Source organism: Notamacropus eugenii, chromosome 3 (assembly GCF_028372415.1).
Source record: "Notamacropus eugenii isolate mMacEug1 chromosome 3, mMacEug1.pri_v2, whole genome shotgun sequence".
Lineage (NCBI taxonomy): Eukaryota > Metazoa > Chordata > Mammalia > Diprotodontia > Macropodidae > Notamacropus > Notamacropus eugenii.
This window is the reverse complement of record NC_092874.1, coordinates 55,745,707-55,761,713: the sequence shown is the minus strand read 5'-3', so window position 1 is coordinate 55,761,713 and position 16,007 is coordinate 55,745,707. Positions and strand designations below refer to the sequence as shown.

At 38.3% G+C, this 16,007-nt stretch overlaps 1 protein-coding gene across 5 annotated transcripts in view; it reads left to right on the top strand.

The window, feature by feature from the left end:
* NMT2 (N-myristoyltransferase 2) overlaps positions 1 to 16,007 on the top strand; it is a 90,373-nt gene that overhangs the window by 28,519 nt on the left and 45,847 nt on the right. For all 5 annotated transcript variants that reach the window (XM_072651607.1, XM_072651608.1, XM_072651609.1 and 2 more), the window contains exon 2: positions 9,502 to 9,637. In XM_072651607.1, coding sequence (XP_072507708.1) covers positions 9,502 to 9,637 — 136 coding nt within the window. The remainder of the gene's footprint in view (positions 1 to 9,501; positions 9,638 to 16,007) is intronic.

Sequence of the window (16,007 nt, the reverse complement as noted above, 5' to 3'; positions counted from 1 at the left end):
AATGAAGACAACACCATAATGAAAGTATTTTAATAGTTGTTTGCAAAGTGATTTGCATATTATCTCTTTTGATTTATACGTATCAGCCTAAACAGAATATATACATCATGTTTGGGGCCATGGAGCATCCTAGCTTCTTGGGGGATCAGGAAAAGTAGGGGCAAAAGTGGAGGGCATTTGAATGGGGAGGGGTGGGGGTGGACAACCAGCACCAAGGCCTGGGACAGGAAGTGTCTGGAAGCCTTACCTGACAGCCATCTACCCCACTGTGGCCTTCTTACCTAACCTCCTTCAGGGCTGTGTGCCCTCATAGTGGAAGGGGAACCTAGCTGGCAGACCAGTGCCCTCCAAGCTTTGCCTTACTCCTGATCTCAACATTGCCAGAAAACAAAACTCCATTAATAAGTTGTGGATCCCTGCCAAGGACATCACCTCACACACTGCAGGTGATGGATGACAGATGATGACATAAAACATCTCAGCTTTTTAGCCCTAAATCCATTGCTTCCATAGTTGTACCATCCTAATTTGAATGTTGGTGTGAATAAAACAGCTAGTCATAAATACACACATACCAGAATAACTGGAATCTCAATTGATCAGAACCCTAAAAAAAATTAATCCTCACTTGGAATGTTTTTTCTTCATTTACAGTAGTATTCAGGGAGAATTTTTGTGTAGAGTGGTGCCCCTGAGGTCCTATAAGAATTAAAAGCATTTTTTTTAAGAAATTAATTATGTTTACATTATGGGAAAGTGGACCAAAGACTTTTAGAAACATTTTTCTAAAAGGTTTGGAGCATCAAGAACTTTCTACCACTCTATATTCAAGTTACAAAACCATAAAAAGTATTCTGAGTACCCTGATCTTTTATTGTACAAAGATCAGAAAGTCTAAAGAATTACAGTTAGTTATTAATTAAATTAATTAATGAATTAAATCCAGTTTATTTTTGCTTTCTTTATATGTACTATTTCTTAACCAGTCCCAGATTGTTTTGATTAATTATCACTTTATAATTCAGTTTGAGATCTGGTAGGGCTAGACTACCTTTTTTTGCATTTTGTTTTCATTGGTTCCTTTGATATTCTTGAGCTTTTGTTCTTCCAGATGAATTTTGTTATTGTTTTCTATAAATAATGGCACTGAATGAATAGATTGATTTAGGTAGAATTGTCATTTTTATTATATTGGCTCAACATACCTACAAGCAATTAATATTTTTCCAGTTGTTTAGATCTGACTTCTTTTGTGTGAAAAGTGTTTTATAGTTGTGTTCATATAGTTCCTAAGTTTGTCTTGGCAGTTAGGCTTCCAAGTATTTTACATTGTATACAGTAATTTTAAATGGAATTTCTCTTTCTGACTCTTGCTGTTGGACTTTGTTGGTAATGTAAAGAAATGCTGATGATTTACATGGGTTTATCTTGTATCCTGCCACTTTTCTAAAGTTTTTAATAATTTCGAAGGATTTTTAGTTGATTCTCTCGGATTTTCTAAGTATAACATCATATCACCTGCAAAGAATGATAGTTTTGTTTCCTCATTGCCTATTTGAATTCCTTTGATTTCTTTTTCTTCTCTTACTGCTATAGCTAACGTTTCTAGTAGAGTATTGAAAAATAGAGGTGATAATGGGCATCATTGCTGCACACCTGATTGTATTGGGAAGGCTTTTAGCTTATCCCTATTATAATGCTTGCTGATATTTTTAGGTAAATATTACTTACCATTTTAAGGTAAGCTCCATTTATTCCTATGCTCTGTAGTGTTTTTAATAAGATTGGGTGCTGTATTTTGTCAAAGGCTTTTTCTGCATCTATTGAGATAATCATATGATTTCTATTGGTTTTGTTACTGATATGGTCAGTTATATTGATAGTTTTCCTAATATTGAATCAGCCTTACATTTCTTGGTATAAATCCCACCTGGTCACAGTGTATTAAGTTTTTGATATATTGCTGTCATCTCTTTGCTAGTATTTTATTTAAAAATTTTGCATCCAATATTCATTAGTGAAATTGGTCTCTAATTTTCTTTCTGTTTTCGCTTTTCCTGATTTAGATATCAGCACCATATTTGTGTCATAAAAGGAATTTCATTGAACTCCTTTGCCTATTTTTCTAAATAGTTTATATAGTATTGGAATTAATTGCTCTTTAAATATTTGGTAGAATTCACTTGTGAATCTATCTGGTCCTGGGGAGCTTTTCTTAGAAGTTCATTGATGGTTTGTTCAATTTCTTTTTTAAAGACTGGGTTTTTAAGCATTTTATTTTTTCTTTTGTTAATCTGGGTTATTTATATTTTTGTAGATATTCATCCATTTCATTTGGATTGTCAAATTTATTGGCATATACTTGGGCAAAATAGCTCCTAAGGAGTTTTCTTCATTTCTTCTTCGTTGGTGATGAAGTCACCCCTTTCATTTTTGATACTAGTAACTTGGTTTTAATCTCTCCTTTGATTTTTAGGATTTCTAATTTGGTGCTTAATTGGGGATTTTTAATTTGTTCTTTTTCTAGTTTTTTTAGCTGCATGCCCAATAATTCATTGATCTGCTTTTTTTCTCTATTTATTCATGTAAGCAATTATAGATATAAATTTTCCCCTAAGTACTGTTTTGGCAGCATCCCATAAATTTTAGTAGGTTGCCTCATCATTTTCTTTAATGAAATTATCAATTATTTCTATGATTTGTTCTTTGACCCACTTATTTTTTAGGATTAGATTGTTTAACTTCCAATTAATTTTTAACCTCTTGTCCATTATTGAATAGAATTTTTATTGCATTATGATCTAAAAAGTATGTGTTTACTATTTCTGCATTTGATTGTTAGGTTTTTAATGTTCCAATACATGATCATTTTTTTGTAGGTGTCATATACTGCTGAGACAGTATTCTTTTTTATTCCCAGTTTTCTCCAGAGATCTATCTTATCTAAATGCTCAAGAATTTTATTTACCTCTTTAACTTCTTTCTTGTTTATTTTTTGGTTAGATTTCTCAGAGGGGAAAGTTGAAGTCTCCCACTAGTATAGTTTTATTATCTATTTCCCCCTGTAACTCATTCAACTTCTTCAAAAATTCAGATGCTATACCATTTGGTGCATAATATGTTTAGTATTTTTGCATTCATTGTCTTATGGTACCTTTCAGGAAGATATAGTTTCTTCCTTATCTCTTTTAATTAGATCTGTTTTTGCTTCTGCTTTTTTGTCTGAGGACATAATTGCAACCCCTGCTTTCTTTGCTTCAACTGCAGTATAATAAATTCTCTTGCATCCCCTTGTCTTTACCCCTGTGTATTTCTCTGCTTTAGATGTGTTTCTCATAAACAATTTATTGTAGGATTCTGTTTTTTAATCTACTCTGCTATCCACTTTGTTCACATTTGTAGTTATGGTTACTAACTGTGCATTTCCTTCCATGCTATTTTCCCTTTGTTTATCCTCATCTCTCTCTTACCACCCACCTTTTCCTTCGCAAGTGTCTTACTTCTGATCACTGCCTTCCATAATTTACCCTCCTTTTTATCAGTCCCATTCTATTGTCCCTTTCTCTTTTTAGTTCCTTATAGGTTAAGATAGATTTCTGCATTCAAATGAGTGTGTATGTTATTTCCTCTTTGAGCCAGTTTTGATGACAGTAAGGTTTCAGTTTTGCCCACCCCTACCTCTCATCTTCTCCAGTACAGTAGCTCCTTTTCTATGAGGGATAATTTATCCCATTCAGTTCCCCCCCTCCTTTTCAGTGCAATTTCTTTCTTACTCCTTTATTTTGTTTGTTTTTTACATATGTGTATCATCCCATCAAAGTCACTTTATATCCATACCCTCTGCCTATACATACTCCTTTTAATTGCTCTTATAGTAATAAAATTCTTAAGTTACAAACATTATCTTGACATATATAAATATAAACATTTTAACCTTATTGAATTTTTTATGTTTTCTCTTTCTTATTTCTTTACTTTTTTATGTTGCCCTTGAGTCTTTTATTTGGAGGTCAAATTTTTTATTGAGCTCTGGTCTTTTAATTAGGATTGCCTGAAAGTCCTCTCTTTCATTAAATGTCCACTTTTTCCCCTGAAAGATTATACTCAATTTTACTGGGTAAGTGATTCTTAGTTGTAATCCTAAATCCTTTGTCTTCTGCTATATCATATTCCAAGTCCTGCAGTTCTTTAAGGTAGAAGTTGCCAAATCCTATGTAATCCTGATTGTAGCTTAACACTATTTGAATTATTTCTTTTTGACTGCTTGCAGTACTTTTTTCCTTGATCTGTGAGCTCTGGAATTTGGCTATGATGTTCCTGAGAGTTTTCATTTTGGGATCTCTTTCAGGCGGTTATTGGTGGGTACTTTCAATTTCTATTTTGCTCTCTCATTCTCATATATCAGAACAGTTTTCTTTGATAATTTCTTGAAAGATTTTGTCCAGGCTTTTCTTAAAAATCATAGCTTTCAGGTAGTCCGATAATGCTTATATTCCTTCTCCTGGATCTATTTTCTAGGTAAGTTTTTACAATGAGAAATTTCTCTTTTTTTTACTTTTTTGATTTTCTTGTATCTTGACATCTCATGATGTCATTAACTTGCTCGATTCTAATTTTAAAGGAATTGTTTTCTTCAGTGAAGTTTTGGATTTCTGCTTTCATTAATTTTATTTGATAAATTTTTGATTATATTTTTCCATACTGTGAACTCTTTTTTTCATGATTCTCTTGCATCACTGTCTTTTCTCAGTTTTTCTTCTACTTCTCTAATTTGCTTTTTAAAATCTTTTTTAAGCTCTTCTAGGATTTTTTTGGGCCAGAAACCAAATTACATCTTTCTTTGAGCCTTCCCATGTAGCCATTTTGATACTAGTATACTCTTCTGAGTTTATGCCTTGCTTCTCCCTGTCACCATAGTAACTTTCTGACAAGTTCTTGTTTTTGTTTTTTGCTCATTTTTTTTCTGCTTTTAATTTTTACTTAGTGTTTTTATGTAAGAGTTCCTGCCCTGTCCCAAGCTTATTGTGCTGAGTTCAGGATCTTACTGCTGGTTTTTCACTGGGCTTTAGGGCTTACCTGCTTGCTTTCATTGGAGGGTAGGCTTTCCTTCTGTCTTGTACTTGGGAGTAGGGCCTCGATTTTGATCTTCTCTGGGTGTGGGCGTTAGCTGCTCCAGATCTAGGGGAGGAGGTCTTGCTATGGTATAGGATGCTATGGTAACAGAATCTTTCTGGTGGCTGGCCCTGGAGGAGGCATCTTGTTGTTGGTCTGCGCCAGGGTTGGGACCCTGCTTGTGGGTTGATATTTTAACAGGTCTCTGCTGGCAAGCCCCAGGAGTGGGGTCTCCATGTTGGCCTTGCTGGTGGCTTGTGCTAAGGGTGGCATTGCTGGGATGGGACCTTGCTTATGGGGCATAAACTGCTTTCTTGCCTAAGGGATGTCTGGTTTGTAGGAGGGTGGGGCCTTCATGATGAATTGCCCCAGGCTGGCTGCTCCCATCCCATTGAGACAGATCTGTCCTGCTGCTCTGTTAAGCTGCTTCCTTGCTCTTAGACCAATTCTGAGGTCATTTTCTAGTTGTCTGGAAGGGAATTTGGGAGGGCTTCAAAGGGTTCCTTCCTTACTCTCCCATTTTAGCACCAGAAGTACTTATACTTCATTTTATATCTTAATATATTTTTCAGTTGGCAAACATTTATTTTCTTTCCCTCCCACCTCTACCTCCATTTAAAAGAGAAAAAAAAACCAAAAGCCTTGCAACCAACAGACATTGTCAAGCAAAAAAAAAAAATTCCATAATGTTCATGTACAAAAATACATATCTTATTCTGTTCCTTGAGCCCATCACATATGTCTCCGTCAGGAGGTATGCTTCATCTTCAGTCCTCTGGAGTAACTGTTGGTCATTGCATTGGTCAGAGAGCTTAAGTCTGTCAAAATTGTTTGTCCTTGCAATGTTGTTATTATTGTAGAAATTGGCTTTCTGGCTCTACTCACTTCTCCCTTTTAGTTACCACTCCAAAACAAACATCCTAGTTCATTTGATAGAAGACCCCTACCACAACTTGAAATATTTCCTGTTTTCTATGTCAAGTATGTCCAGAAAGTGAGGGGCGCCTGCTTACAATCTATTACATTGTAGACTCCTTAAAGTAGAGGCTTGCACATAGGTGCCTATCCCATAACCTTATACAGAGAAAGACTTATGCTGAGTCTTTGAATTTGTAGGCAGCTACACTAGACTCTTCCTCTCTCTAGCTACTCAGTGCCTAATTACAGGATTATTGGAGATTTGGGGCTAATGGACTATGTTGGGTAAATCTGGCCCCTTCATTTTGCCATAGGGAAGAACCAAAGCTGTTGGCAGAAGGTGACTGTCAAATGATGGGGACAGTGATTATAATGGGTTAAAACTCGGTGCTCTTTAGTTCAGGACAGAGATGCTTCATGTCTTAATGGTCTTCTGTAGTCCCCACATTACCCAACATTGTTAGATAGATAGCTGGTGCTCTAACTCTCCTTGTTGCCTAGGTAAAATGGGATAGGGTTCCTTTTGAGATCTCAGGGACATTGTAGCACCCAGTGATTTTGCTGCCTATCAATGGATGGCAGGGCCAAACCTCAAACCCAAACAGGGGAATGGCCCTGTTCAATAAAATGGTAAATAAATATTAACTACTCAGTATGTTTCAGGGTCTGGGCTAGGTACAAAGAATGTTGTTGTTCAGTTGTTGAAAACTCTTTTTAACTCCATTTGGGGGTTTCTTGGAAAAGATCCTGGAGTGGTTAGCCATTTCCTTCTCCAGCTCATTTTATGGATGAGGAAACTGAGGTAAACAGAATTAAGTGAGTAGCCCAGGGTCACCCAGCTGGTAAGTGTCTGAGGTCATATTTGAACTCAGTCTTCCTGACTCCAGACCTGGCGCTCTATCCTGTAAGTTACCTGGATCCAGGACAAAGAATGAAACTGCCTTCTCAAGAATCTTACTTTCTAAAGGGGAAAATATGCAGCAGAGACATAAAGCAAACAAATAGAAGATAGAGGAGCCCTTGCAGTTGGTGGTTAAGGAGAGATTTTGTATAGAAGGCAGTGCTGGCACCGGGCCTTCAAAGTAGAGAGGGACTCTGCACTGCAGAGGTGAGAAGGCTCCAGTTCTGAGTACCCAGGATGGCCCTTGCAAAGGCGCAGAAACCGAAGACATGGCACGTGTGAGAAACAGAAAGCCAGGATGACTAGCTCACAGTCAGGAAGGGAAAGGCTGGCACAATTAGCTTGGGGCACAGTTATGAAGGCCTTTGCAAGCCAAACAAAGGATTTTTTCATAGAGACCCTAGGAAGCCCTTGGAGTTCACTGGGTAGAGCAGTTAGATGATTCCACCTGTGCTCAAGGAAAACACCTTTTGGCCCCCAGGGCATAGACTGAACTGAGGAGATCTGCTAGGCACTGAAGACAATTTGGAGGCTGTTGTCATAAATTAAGTGAGAAATGATGAAGGCCTGAACTTAGAGGGTAGCTTTCTAGTGGAAAGATAAGGGGTAAGATGGGAAATGCTGTGAAGATTCCTATACACACTCATGTTCCCAAGCCCCAATACATGGAAAAATCCCAATGAAAGCCCAATTATGGATATAGTGGGTGGGATGTTTGTTTAAATCCAGCTACAAATCTGGTATTTGCAGTGTTTAGTATTCACCCAGGGAAAGCTGCAAATGGTTGTGTTGATCTGGCCATGGTGGTCTAAAGCCCTACTTCATGGGTTGAAGGTCTTGAGCTCAGAGGGACCAAGATCATCTAGGAGTGAGGGAACAACTGATGGAAATTCAATGAATGACTCCTTTTTGGAAAGGCACGAATATTTTTAGGACTCTAGGGTATCATTCAGTGTCCTGGGAGAGCTGATTTGATAAATAAGAGTCCTAATGGTTCAAAGCCTTACTTAATGCTTCTTAGGCCATCATTGATTCTACTTTAGGGTAGTATTAGGACCAAGTCTATGTGGGTCTACACTGCTTAGACTTTTATCATGTTAGAGGAAGCCATTATTTGGAAAAAAAAAAAAAAGACAAAACAAGAAATGTCATGTTTTTCTCATGTCCTTTTACACTCGCCATACAGTCAGAATCAGTTCTACTAAAATATATTCAGAAATAGAACATGGCAGGTACCTTCCTGTTCTCGATAGTTTTGAATTTACATAGGAATGAATCATTGAGTTTTGAACAGTGAAATTCTGACTGTTGTTTTATCCCATGAATAACTGAAATCCAGAAGAGCTCCTAGAGAAAGGAGGCATGAAGGTGATGGGGCTAATACTGCTCCCCCATTTAGTCACTGAATGTAAACACCTCAGAGTAGGGAGTGTTCTCTGCTTGGTCTTTGTATTCTCTGAGATTCACATTGTGTCTGGCACTTGGTAAATGCTTGCTATTTGATTCATAAAATAGTTGAATAAGAACTGAAGGGACTTGAGTCATTGAATCCCACTGACTTAACTTTTAGATGAGAAAATTGAGGCTCAGAGAAGTTGTGATTTGCCCAGGGTAGTAACCAGCAAAGCAAGGATTTGAACTTGTTTTTCTTTTAAAGCATTTATGTTTCATCTTTCAGATCACATGATTTGGCCCATGGTGTCTCTAAATTCCCTTAATAACAAATTGTATTATGATGAGTCTGTTGTGTGTCTTTACTTACTTTACTCATTTATTTACTGTTGTCGTTTTAAACCTTGGGAAATAGAGTTCACTTATATCCTCACCCTAGAAGTGTCAGATCTAGTGGCACAGCTGGTGTTTGATGCAGGATGGTTATATAATAACCTAATGAAAATTTCTTTTAGACTTTTAATGCATCTTCTGGGAATGTTGCAGAAGGGTAAGGTCACGTACAAGGAAAATTAAAGCTCCTTTTCCGATTTTTTCCCCAGCTTTCCTATTTAATGCTAGAGCATCAAATATGTAAAGGCATAGATTCCATTCTCTGTACAGTTAACCTAGTTCTTGCCATTAAAAGTTTAAAAAAATCATTATTATTAAACTAGCAAATGAAAATCTTTATCAGAAATTTCATTTTCTTTTTCCAGCAGAGAAAGCCAATTTCTTTAGCTCTTGTGCATCCAGATTAGTGATTTGTTGTGCCCAAGAGAAATGTTTATAATGGAATTTCTTTCTATGAGTGCCTCTTCTTAAAAGGCTCTTGAAATATTGACGAAAACTGGGTCAGTAGAGCAGTGAAAAATAAGGCTCAGAGTTGTTGTAACATGCATCAATATAGTATATTCAGACTGTACAGAATGGTATTCAGTCAGCAAGAGTAAATGTAGAATTGTCATATATCCCTCCCTTTGTTAATTTATTAGCTTGACTGAATTTCATTTTCTTCTTACTTCCTAACCTCAGTTTCCACAGCTAAAATTTACAGTTTTTCTTTAGTGTTTAAATTCTTGCCTTTCAGGTTTTGCAGTAATGGCTTTTCTCATTTCATCTTTTGATTTTTCCAACAGAAGTCCTGGAGGGGATTTAGGAGCCAAAAAGAAAAAGAAGAAACAGAAGAGAAAAAAGGAGAAACCGAATTCTGGAGGCACGAAATCAGATTCAGCATCTGATTCCCAGGAGATTAAAATTCAACAGCCTTCCAAAGTAAGCAAGGGCTTTGATTTCTTTTAACTCTTGAGGTTTCCCATGCAAGGAATGTGACTTATGCTGCCTAGAATCAGAAGCCTAGTTTAGGGCTTTTGTCATGGCCAGATATTGAATGGTAGTGGTTAAGGGGAGGAGTTTTTAATGTCCTCGGTCACCTAGATTACTAAGTACATGCTCCATCTATGAGAGGCAGCACAGAGTAGTGGATAGGAGAGGGGCAGTCTTGGAGTTGAACTTGGAATACCTCAACTGTAGATATTATATGGGCAGCTAGGTGGCGCCAAAGTGCACAGAGCGCTGGTCCTGGAGTCAGGAAGACTCATCTTCTTGAGTTCAAATCCAGACTCAGACACTAGCTGTGTGACCCTGGGCAAGTCACTTGCCCCTGTTTGCCTTAGTTTACTCATATGTAAAATGAGCTGGAGAAGGAAATGGCAAACTACTCCAGTATCTTTGCCAAGAAAATCTAACATGAGGTGACAGAGTTAGACATAACTGAAAAACGACTGCACAACAAGTTATTATGTAAATATGTGTGTATATAATATATATGTACACATCTAATATATGTTTATATATAGGAGCTCTTCTATATATTAATGTTAGTCCACACCTTATACATATAGGTATATTTATACACATGCACATGTATATGTGCACACATTTGTATGTGTATATATATACACAAATGCACACGTACACACGAGACTATAAGCTACTTAGAAACCATTTCACTTGTGTCTTTGGGTCCTCATTGCTTAATACAATGCCTAGCACATCTGTACTGATTGATAAATAAATATTATGCTTTAAGATTTGCAGAATGATCATTTGCTTCTCACAACAACCCTTGGGTGACAGGTGCTATTATTATCTGTTTTCTAGCTGAAGACTTAAGAGCAAGACAGCTTGTTCAGAGTCACACAGCTAATAAGTGTCTGAGGCAGGATTTGAATGCAGGCCTTCCTGAGCTGGCTAGAGTTCAGTACTCTCCACTCTGCCATGCTGTCTCTCAGCTGGGCTCAAGTCCTGACCTATAAATAGGAGCCATGTGACCAAAGACAAGTCATTTGACCTCTCAGTGCTTCGGGCAACTCTCCAAGACTCCAAGTTAGAGAAGAACTGCCCCCTAACAGTGGAAGGAATTTTCTGTACTTATACTAAGAATTCTCTATATCAATGAAATAACAGATCCAGATGTAAAGAAGTAAATACAGACACACACACACACACACACACACACACACACACACACTGCCTTTTGTTCTCTTTAAGGCTTTTTTTAATTCCATAAGTTAATATTTTTCAAAATAAAGAAGAAAGTCTCAGTGTGATAGCTTGAAAAAGTGTTTTTAGTTTTAAGGATTAATTTTTAATTAATTTTATTTTAGAAGATAGTTCCACTTTAATTTTTCTGGATGCTTGTCAAATTACCTGAATAAGCACATCCCTGTCTGGCATAAGATTTCAACAGGCACAGCTAAGGGGTAAATCTATACCCACTGTGAAACAGACCTTTTGTCAGTGTCCAGCCTTTAAATCTCCCAAAGTGGAAAAATACTCTGGTGTTCCCACTGAAGAAGCCTTCATTGCTGGAGTAAGCCAGATGTCCGGCGAATGAGCTGCCAGAAGAGAAGAGGGTTGTGCTCCGAGTACACACAATGAGGCAGACCGCAGCTGCCATGTCTTGTGGACTCAGGAAAACTGGGCCATGAAGGATGTTGCCCTGGTGCTCCCATGGAGGGCCTTTGCAATAAATAGTCTTATCAGCATCTTACAGGTCAAATCCCATTACCAAAAAGTTCAGGATTAAAGATGGGCACATGTAAGGCAAGAAAAATAGAAATGACGTTGTTGATGCATAAATAAGTGAGTCATCAGCAGGGTTTTGTGAATATTGTTATGAGGAGGCTTTTGTTGAAAGGAGACTAGGCCTGTGTTCTGTACTATGAAAAAGAATCTGCAGCAGATCTCTACTTTACAAATAAGGATTTGGAGTCGCTAAGGAGCCACTTTTTCATTCACTTGGTTGGTGGGGAGGAAATAAGAACTCAAGTTTTTGGTGGAGGTATGAAGAGACAGGTTCACAGGATCATAGAAGTTGAGTAGAAGGGGCTTTAGACATCATCCAGTACAATCCCCTTCTTTTCTAGATGAGGAGACTTAGTGCCAGAGAAGTCAAGTGATTTGCTCAACACCACACAGGTAGTAAGTGGCAGGGCCACGATTCTAACTGGGGCCCTGTGGTGAAAAGCTCTGCACCTCAAGTTCATCTTTTTCTCCATTGCCATATGGTAAAGATGCTTTTTCCGTGAAGACAGGAGAAAAAAGCATGAGGAAGTCAGGAGTTGGTTTTACATCCTGCCTTTTGACATTTTATATCTGTGTGACCAAGGTACTCAAGTTCATTGGGCCTCAGTTTCTCCCCCTGTAAAAGGTGGAAGTTGAACTGGATGGCCTCTGAGGTCCCTTCCACCACTGTGTCTATGATCCTGTGACAACTGTCCTTGCTTTTTATTCCCCTCCTGCCTCCGATCCTGACTTCTGGACTTCACAATGATCCCTCAGCTGGTGTCCCATCCTAGAAGTTCCTTGGCACCTGGGGCTTGCTTGCTTACTTACTACCCCTGGGGCCTTCTCACCTTGGACTATTCCTCTAGCAGCCCAGCTGCCTTCTCATACTGGTGAGTGCTTTGTGAAGGCCTCTGTTTTGTGGAGAGTTCTGGGTTAGCCAGCCTTCATTCCCTGATTATGATCCTGACTTTCAGACTACATGCCCTTTTGCATGTAGGTACCTTCATCTACCCCCAAATTCCTGCTTTTTCCACTCCCTTTTGTGTATTGTCTTCCTCTCTTTAGAGTACAAAAGCTCCTTGAGGGCAGGGTCTAGCTTTCTCTTTGCTTGTATTTGTATTCTCTTCCTCTTGGTAAAGTGCCTAGTACATAGATAACATTTAGTAAATGCTAGTTTACTTCCTCCCTTAGGTTGTTTATGGTTCCTAGGCCTCACTTTTCTCTTGTGTAAAATGAATCCTTTGGACTGGGTGGTTGCCAAATCACTTCCAGCATGAGATCTGTGATTCTGTGATAGGAGAGAAAGAGTACAAGTACAGATTCAGATGTTTTGATAGGTTAAAAGAACTCCTGTTGGAAAGCTTCTATTTTCTCAGCAACATCGAAGGCAGTGTTGTGTGCCATGTGTAGGGAAGGGGAGGTTAAGGTTGAGGGCTTAAAGAAAAACTAGAATAACTGCTCTGGAGTATATCATAGGGTATCATGGATAGTTAAATGAAAAGATTGGCTGAGCAGTAGTGAGAGCCCATCAGAGATTATAAAGGATGAAATGAGGGCAGTTCATGGCTTTCTGTTGCAAGTCTCAAATAGAATTGCTAGATTTCTTGTCAATGCAAGATTCAGGTGTGCAAAGATCTTCTGAATCTCAGTACTTGTATAATTTACTTCCCTAGTCCCTTTCTCCAGGTGTCTAGCTCTCTAGGCTTGTGACAGGGAGAGCAGTGGAAAGAGCACTAGATTTGGAGTCAAAAGACTTCGGTTCAGATCATCTCCACCTCATGATTTTCAACCTTGGACAAGACACCTAACTCTTCTGGGCCTTAGTTTCCTTACCTGTAAAGTGAGGGGGTTGGACTGACTTGCCTCTGAAGTCCCTGTCCTTTAATATGCCTTCAAAGATTGCCATCCTTTTACATGTAAGTATCTTGTATGTACATAGTTATGTGCAGATTGTCTCTTGCATTAGAAGATCAGTTCTCTGAAGGCAAGGCCTTTGTTCTTGCCTTTTTTTTGCATCCTCACAGTGAGCACTCAATGAATGCTTGTTGACTGATTGACCTTCAGTTCTAAATCTGTGGTCTTATATGATGACTCTTTTCTAGGGCTTTCCATGATTTTTTTCTTGGGTTTCCAGTCTTCAGGAGACTCATCCTCAACCTACTAGCAGTGATCGTCCCCCACAAAAAAATGCCCTTTCCTTTGTTGGCCTGCAAAGATCATGTCCCTCGGCTTTGACCTTCAAATTTATGGCTCTGGCCTTGGAAACCTGCCACCACCCATAATCTCTTCCTTCCAGTACAGTCAGAAGACTTGAGTTAGATTCTTCCTCTGTCACTTACTATACCTATGTGGTCTTCTTTCACTATTCCCCCTCTTTGGGCCTCATTCTCCTAATCTAAGCAATGGGTTTTAAGTCTGGGGCTAACATTCTAAAATAAGAGGGTTGAACTAAAGCACCTCTAAGGTCTTTCCTTCCTTCCCAATTAGTTTGACTGAAGCACATTAATGAGCCATTTGCTATAGCTTTCCACTCCTGGAGAAGTTCATTTCTCTACTCCACTGTTATAAATGGACATAAAGGAGCCTTGGCTTCTAGAGGTTGTACAATTCTGGAGCACAGGCACTCGTCCCTCAGCTCCAAGATTCTGGGCTACTTCTAGAATAGTAGATAATAGCTGGACTTGAGGTGAGGTGAGACCTGGATTTGAGTTCTTACTACCTACGTAACCTGCTTCAGAGGGTTGTGGAGAAAAGCAAGCGAGACAGTGTTTCTAAAGAACCTTGTCAATCTTTAAGCCTCTGTAGAAATGTCAGCAATAACTACTACCTCCTCCAGATTCAGTTTAGAAAATGATGAGTATTATTAAGTTGATTCTGGGAAATCTTAATAGGTAATAATGGAGAAACTTCATTCTGCAGTGGTGAATTACTTGCCTTCTAGGAAATTCAACCTGTGATTTCATTACTGTAGGTAACTCCCTCTACCAGTGGAGGTTGGCAGTTTCTTGACAACTTCTAGTCTTAGAGCAGAGGTTCTTAACCTGAGGTCAGTGGACCTCCCAAAAGTTCTGTGGATAAATTTTGGGGAGTCTATAGATTTGAGTGGGGAAAAATATATTTTTATTTCAATATAATTGGTTTCCTTTGTGGTACTATATATTTTATACACTTAAAAACATCATTCTGAGTGTCTATGACATGCAATGGTTTAAGAAATGGTTTAAGAACCTATTTTAGAGAGTTTCCTAAAGCACTGAGAAGTTTAAAGGGACTTGGGTGGTAGGGTCACAGTGCCCGTATGCCTCCTGAGCTAGATTTGGACCCAGATCATTTTGCCTTGAGGCCAGCTCTCCCAACTCCTGTGCCACGCACAGTGCCTGTAACAGAGTAGAAAACAGTAAATGCCACGTCAAAACTGGGGTAACTATATGCCCAACTTTCCCCTTGGGAAGTGCTTTTGTGCTGTAGATTTTGGAAGATGGATAGGTTTAAGAGTTTGTCCTAAACATGTCATTCTTATTGCCACCTTCCTTGACCAATTTAAATCCTATACTCAACTTAGAATTCTACCTTGAGAAATGTTTTGGATGGTAAGAATTGGGACACATGTGGCATTTTGTTTCTTGAATGATAATTTTTTAAAATTTAGTGAATTTTTGATAGAAATTATAAATTTCCAAGAGCCCTCTCTTTCAGAATTGTGATATTATTAGCAACTCTTGGGACAAAGATATTGATTCTCACTTATTTCAAAATACCTCAAGTCAGAGGAAGAAATATGGTAGCAAGACAAATGTACAGCAGTAACAGTGTACACTTTGTAAGACTGGGTAGTATGTCATTTAAGAGAAACTGACAGATATGTTACCTAGGCAAGCTTTGTTGAGATGTGCCTGACTCTTTTCCGGCTAATAAATTGCTTTGCAGTGGGTTGAACATTTTGTGTGGTTTAAAAAGTTACCTTTCTACATGAAACTCAGCAAAGACCTCATAGTAAAGAAGTAATTGCAAGCCATAATGAATTATGTGAGCTGAAGTAATTTGTTCATTTGGCATATGTAAGTAAGATGTGACCCTGGTGAATATGATCTTGTTAATCAACATATAAAAGCAGGCATCTTACAAAAGAAACAGTAATCTCTAAACTGAGCTGTTAGATAAAAATAGGGATGTTTAGCTTTTGACTAGCTTTCAAACAGACTTAGTACTGGGTTTTCTTGGGTCATTTGATAAGCAGGAATCCCCAAGTTACTCAGTGACTTCAGGTGGTCCATCTTAAATAAAATTCATTAAGTGCAGTGTGTCAAATTGAACCAAAGGCATCTTCAGTTAAATAAAGTTGCTTAACTAGAAACACAAAAATCCAAACAAATTGCTCATTCCCAAACCTCATAAATGCCCCCACCCCCTTTCTACGTATGCCATTTATGGGTTATTGAAACTCAGACATATTGGATCATCTTCAGCCTCTAGCACCCTCTAAAATAGAGCTCAGCAAGGATTAGGGGCATCTAAACTCAAAGAATTAGAGGGGTTATTTTCCTTTTTAACCATAATTTTAAAACATTTAAAA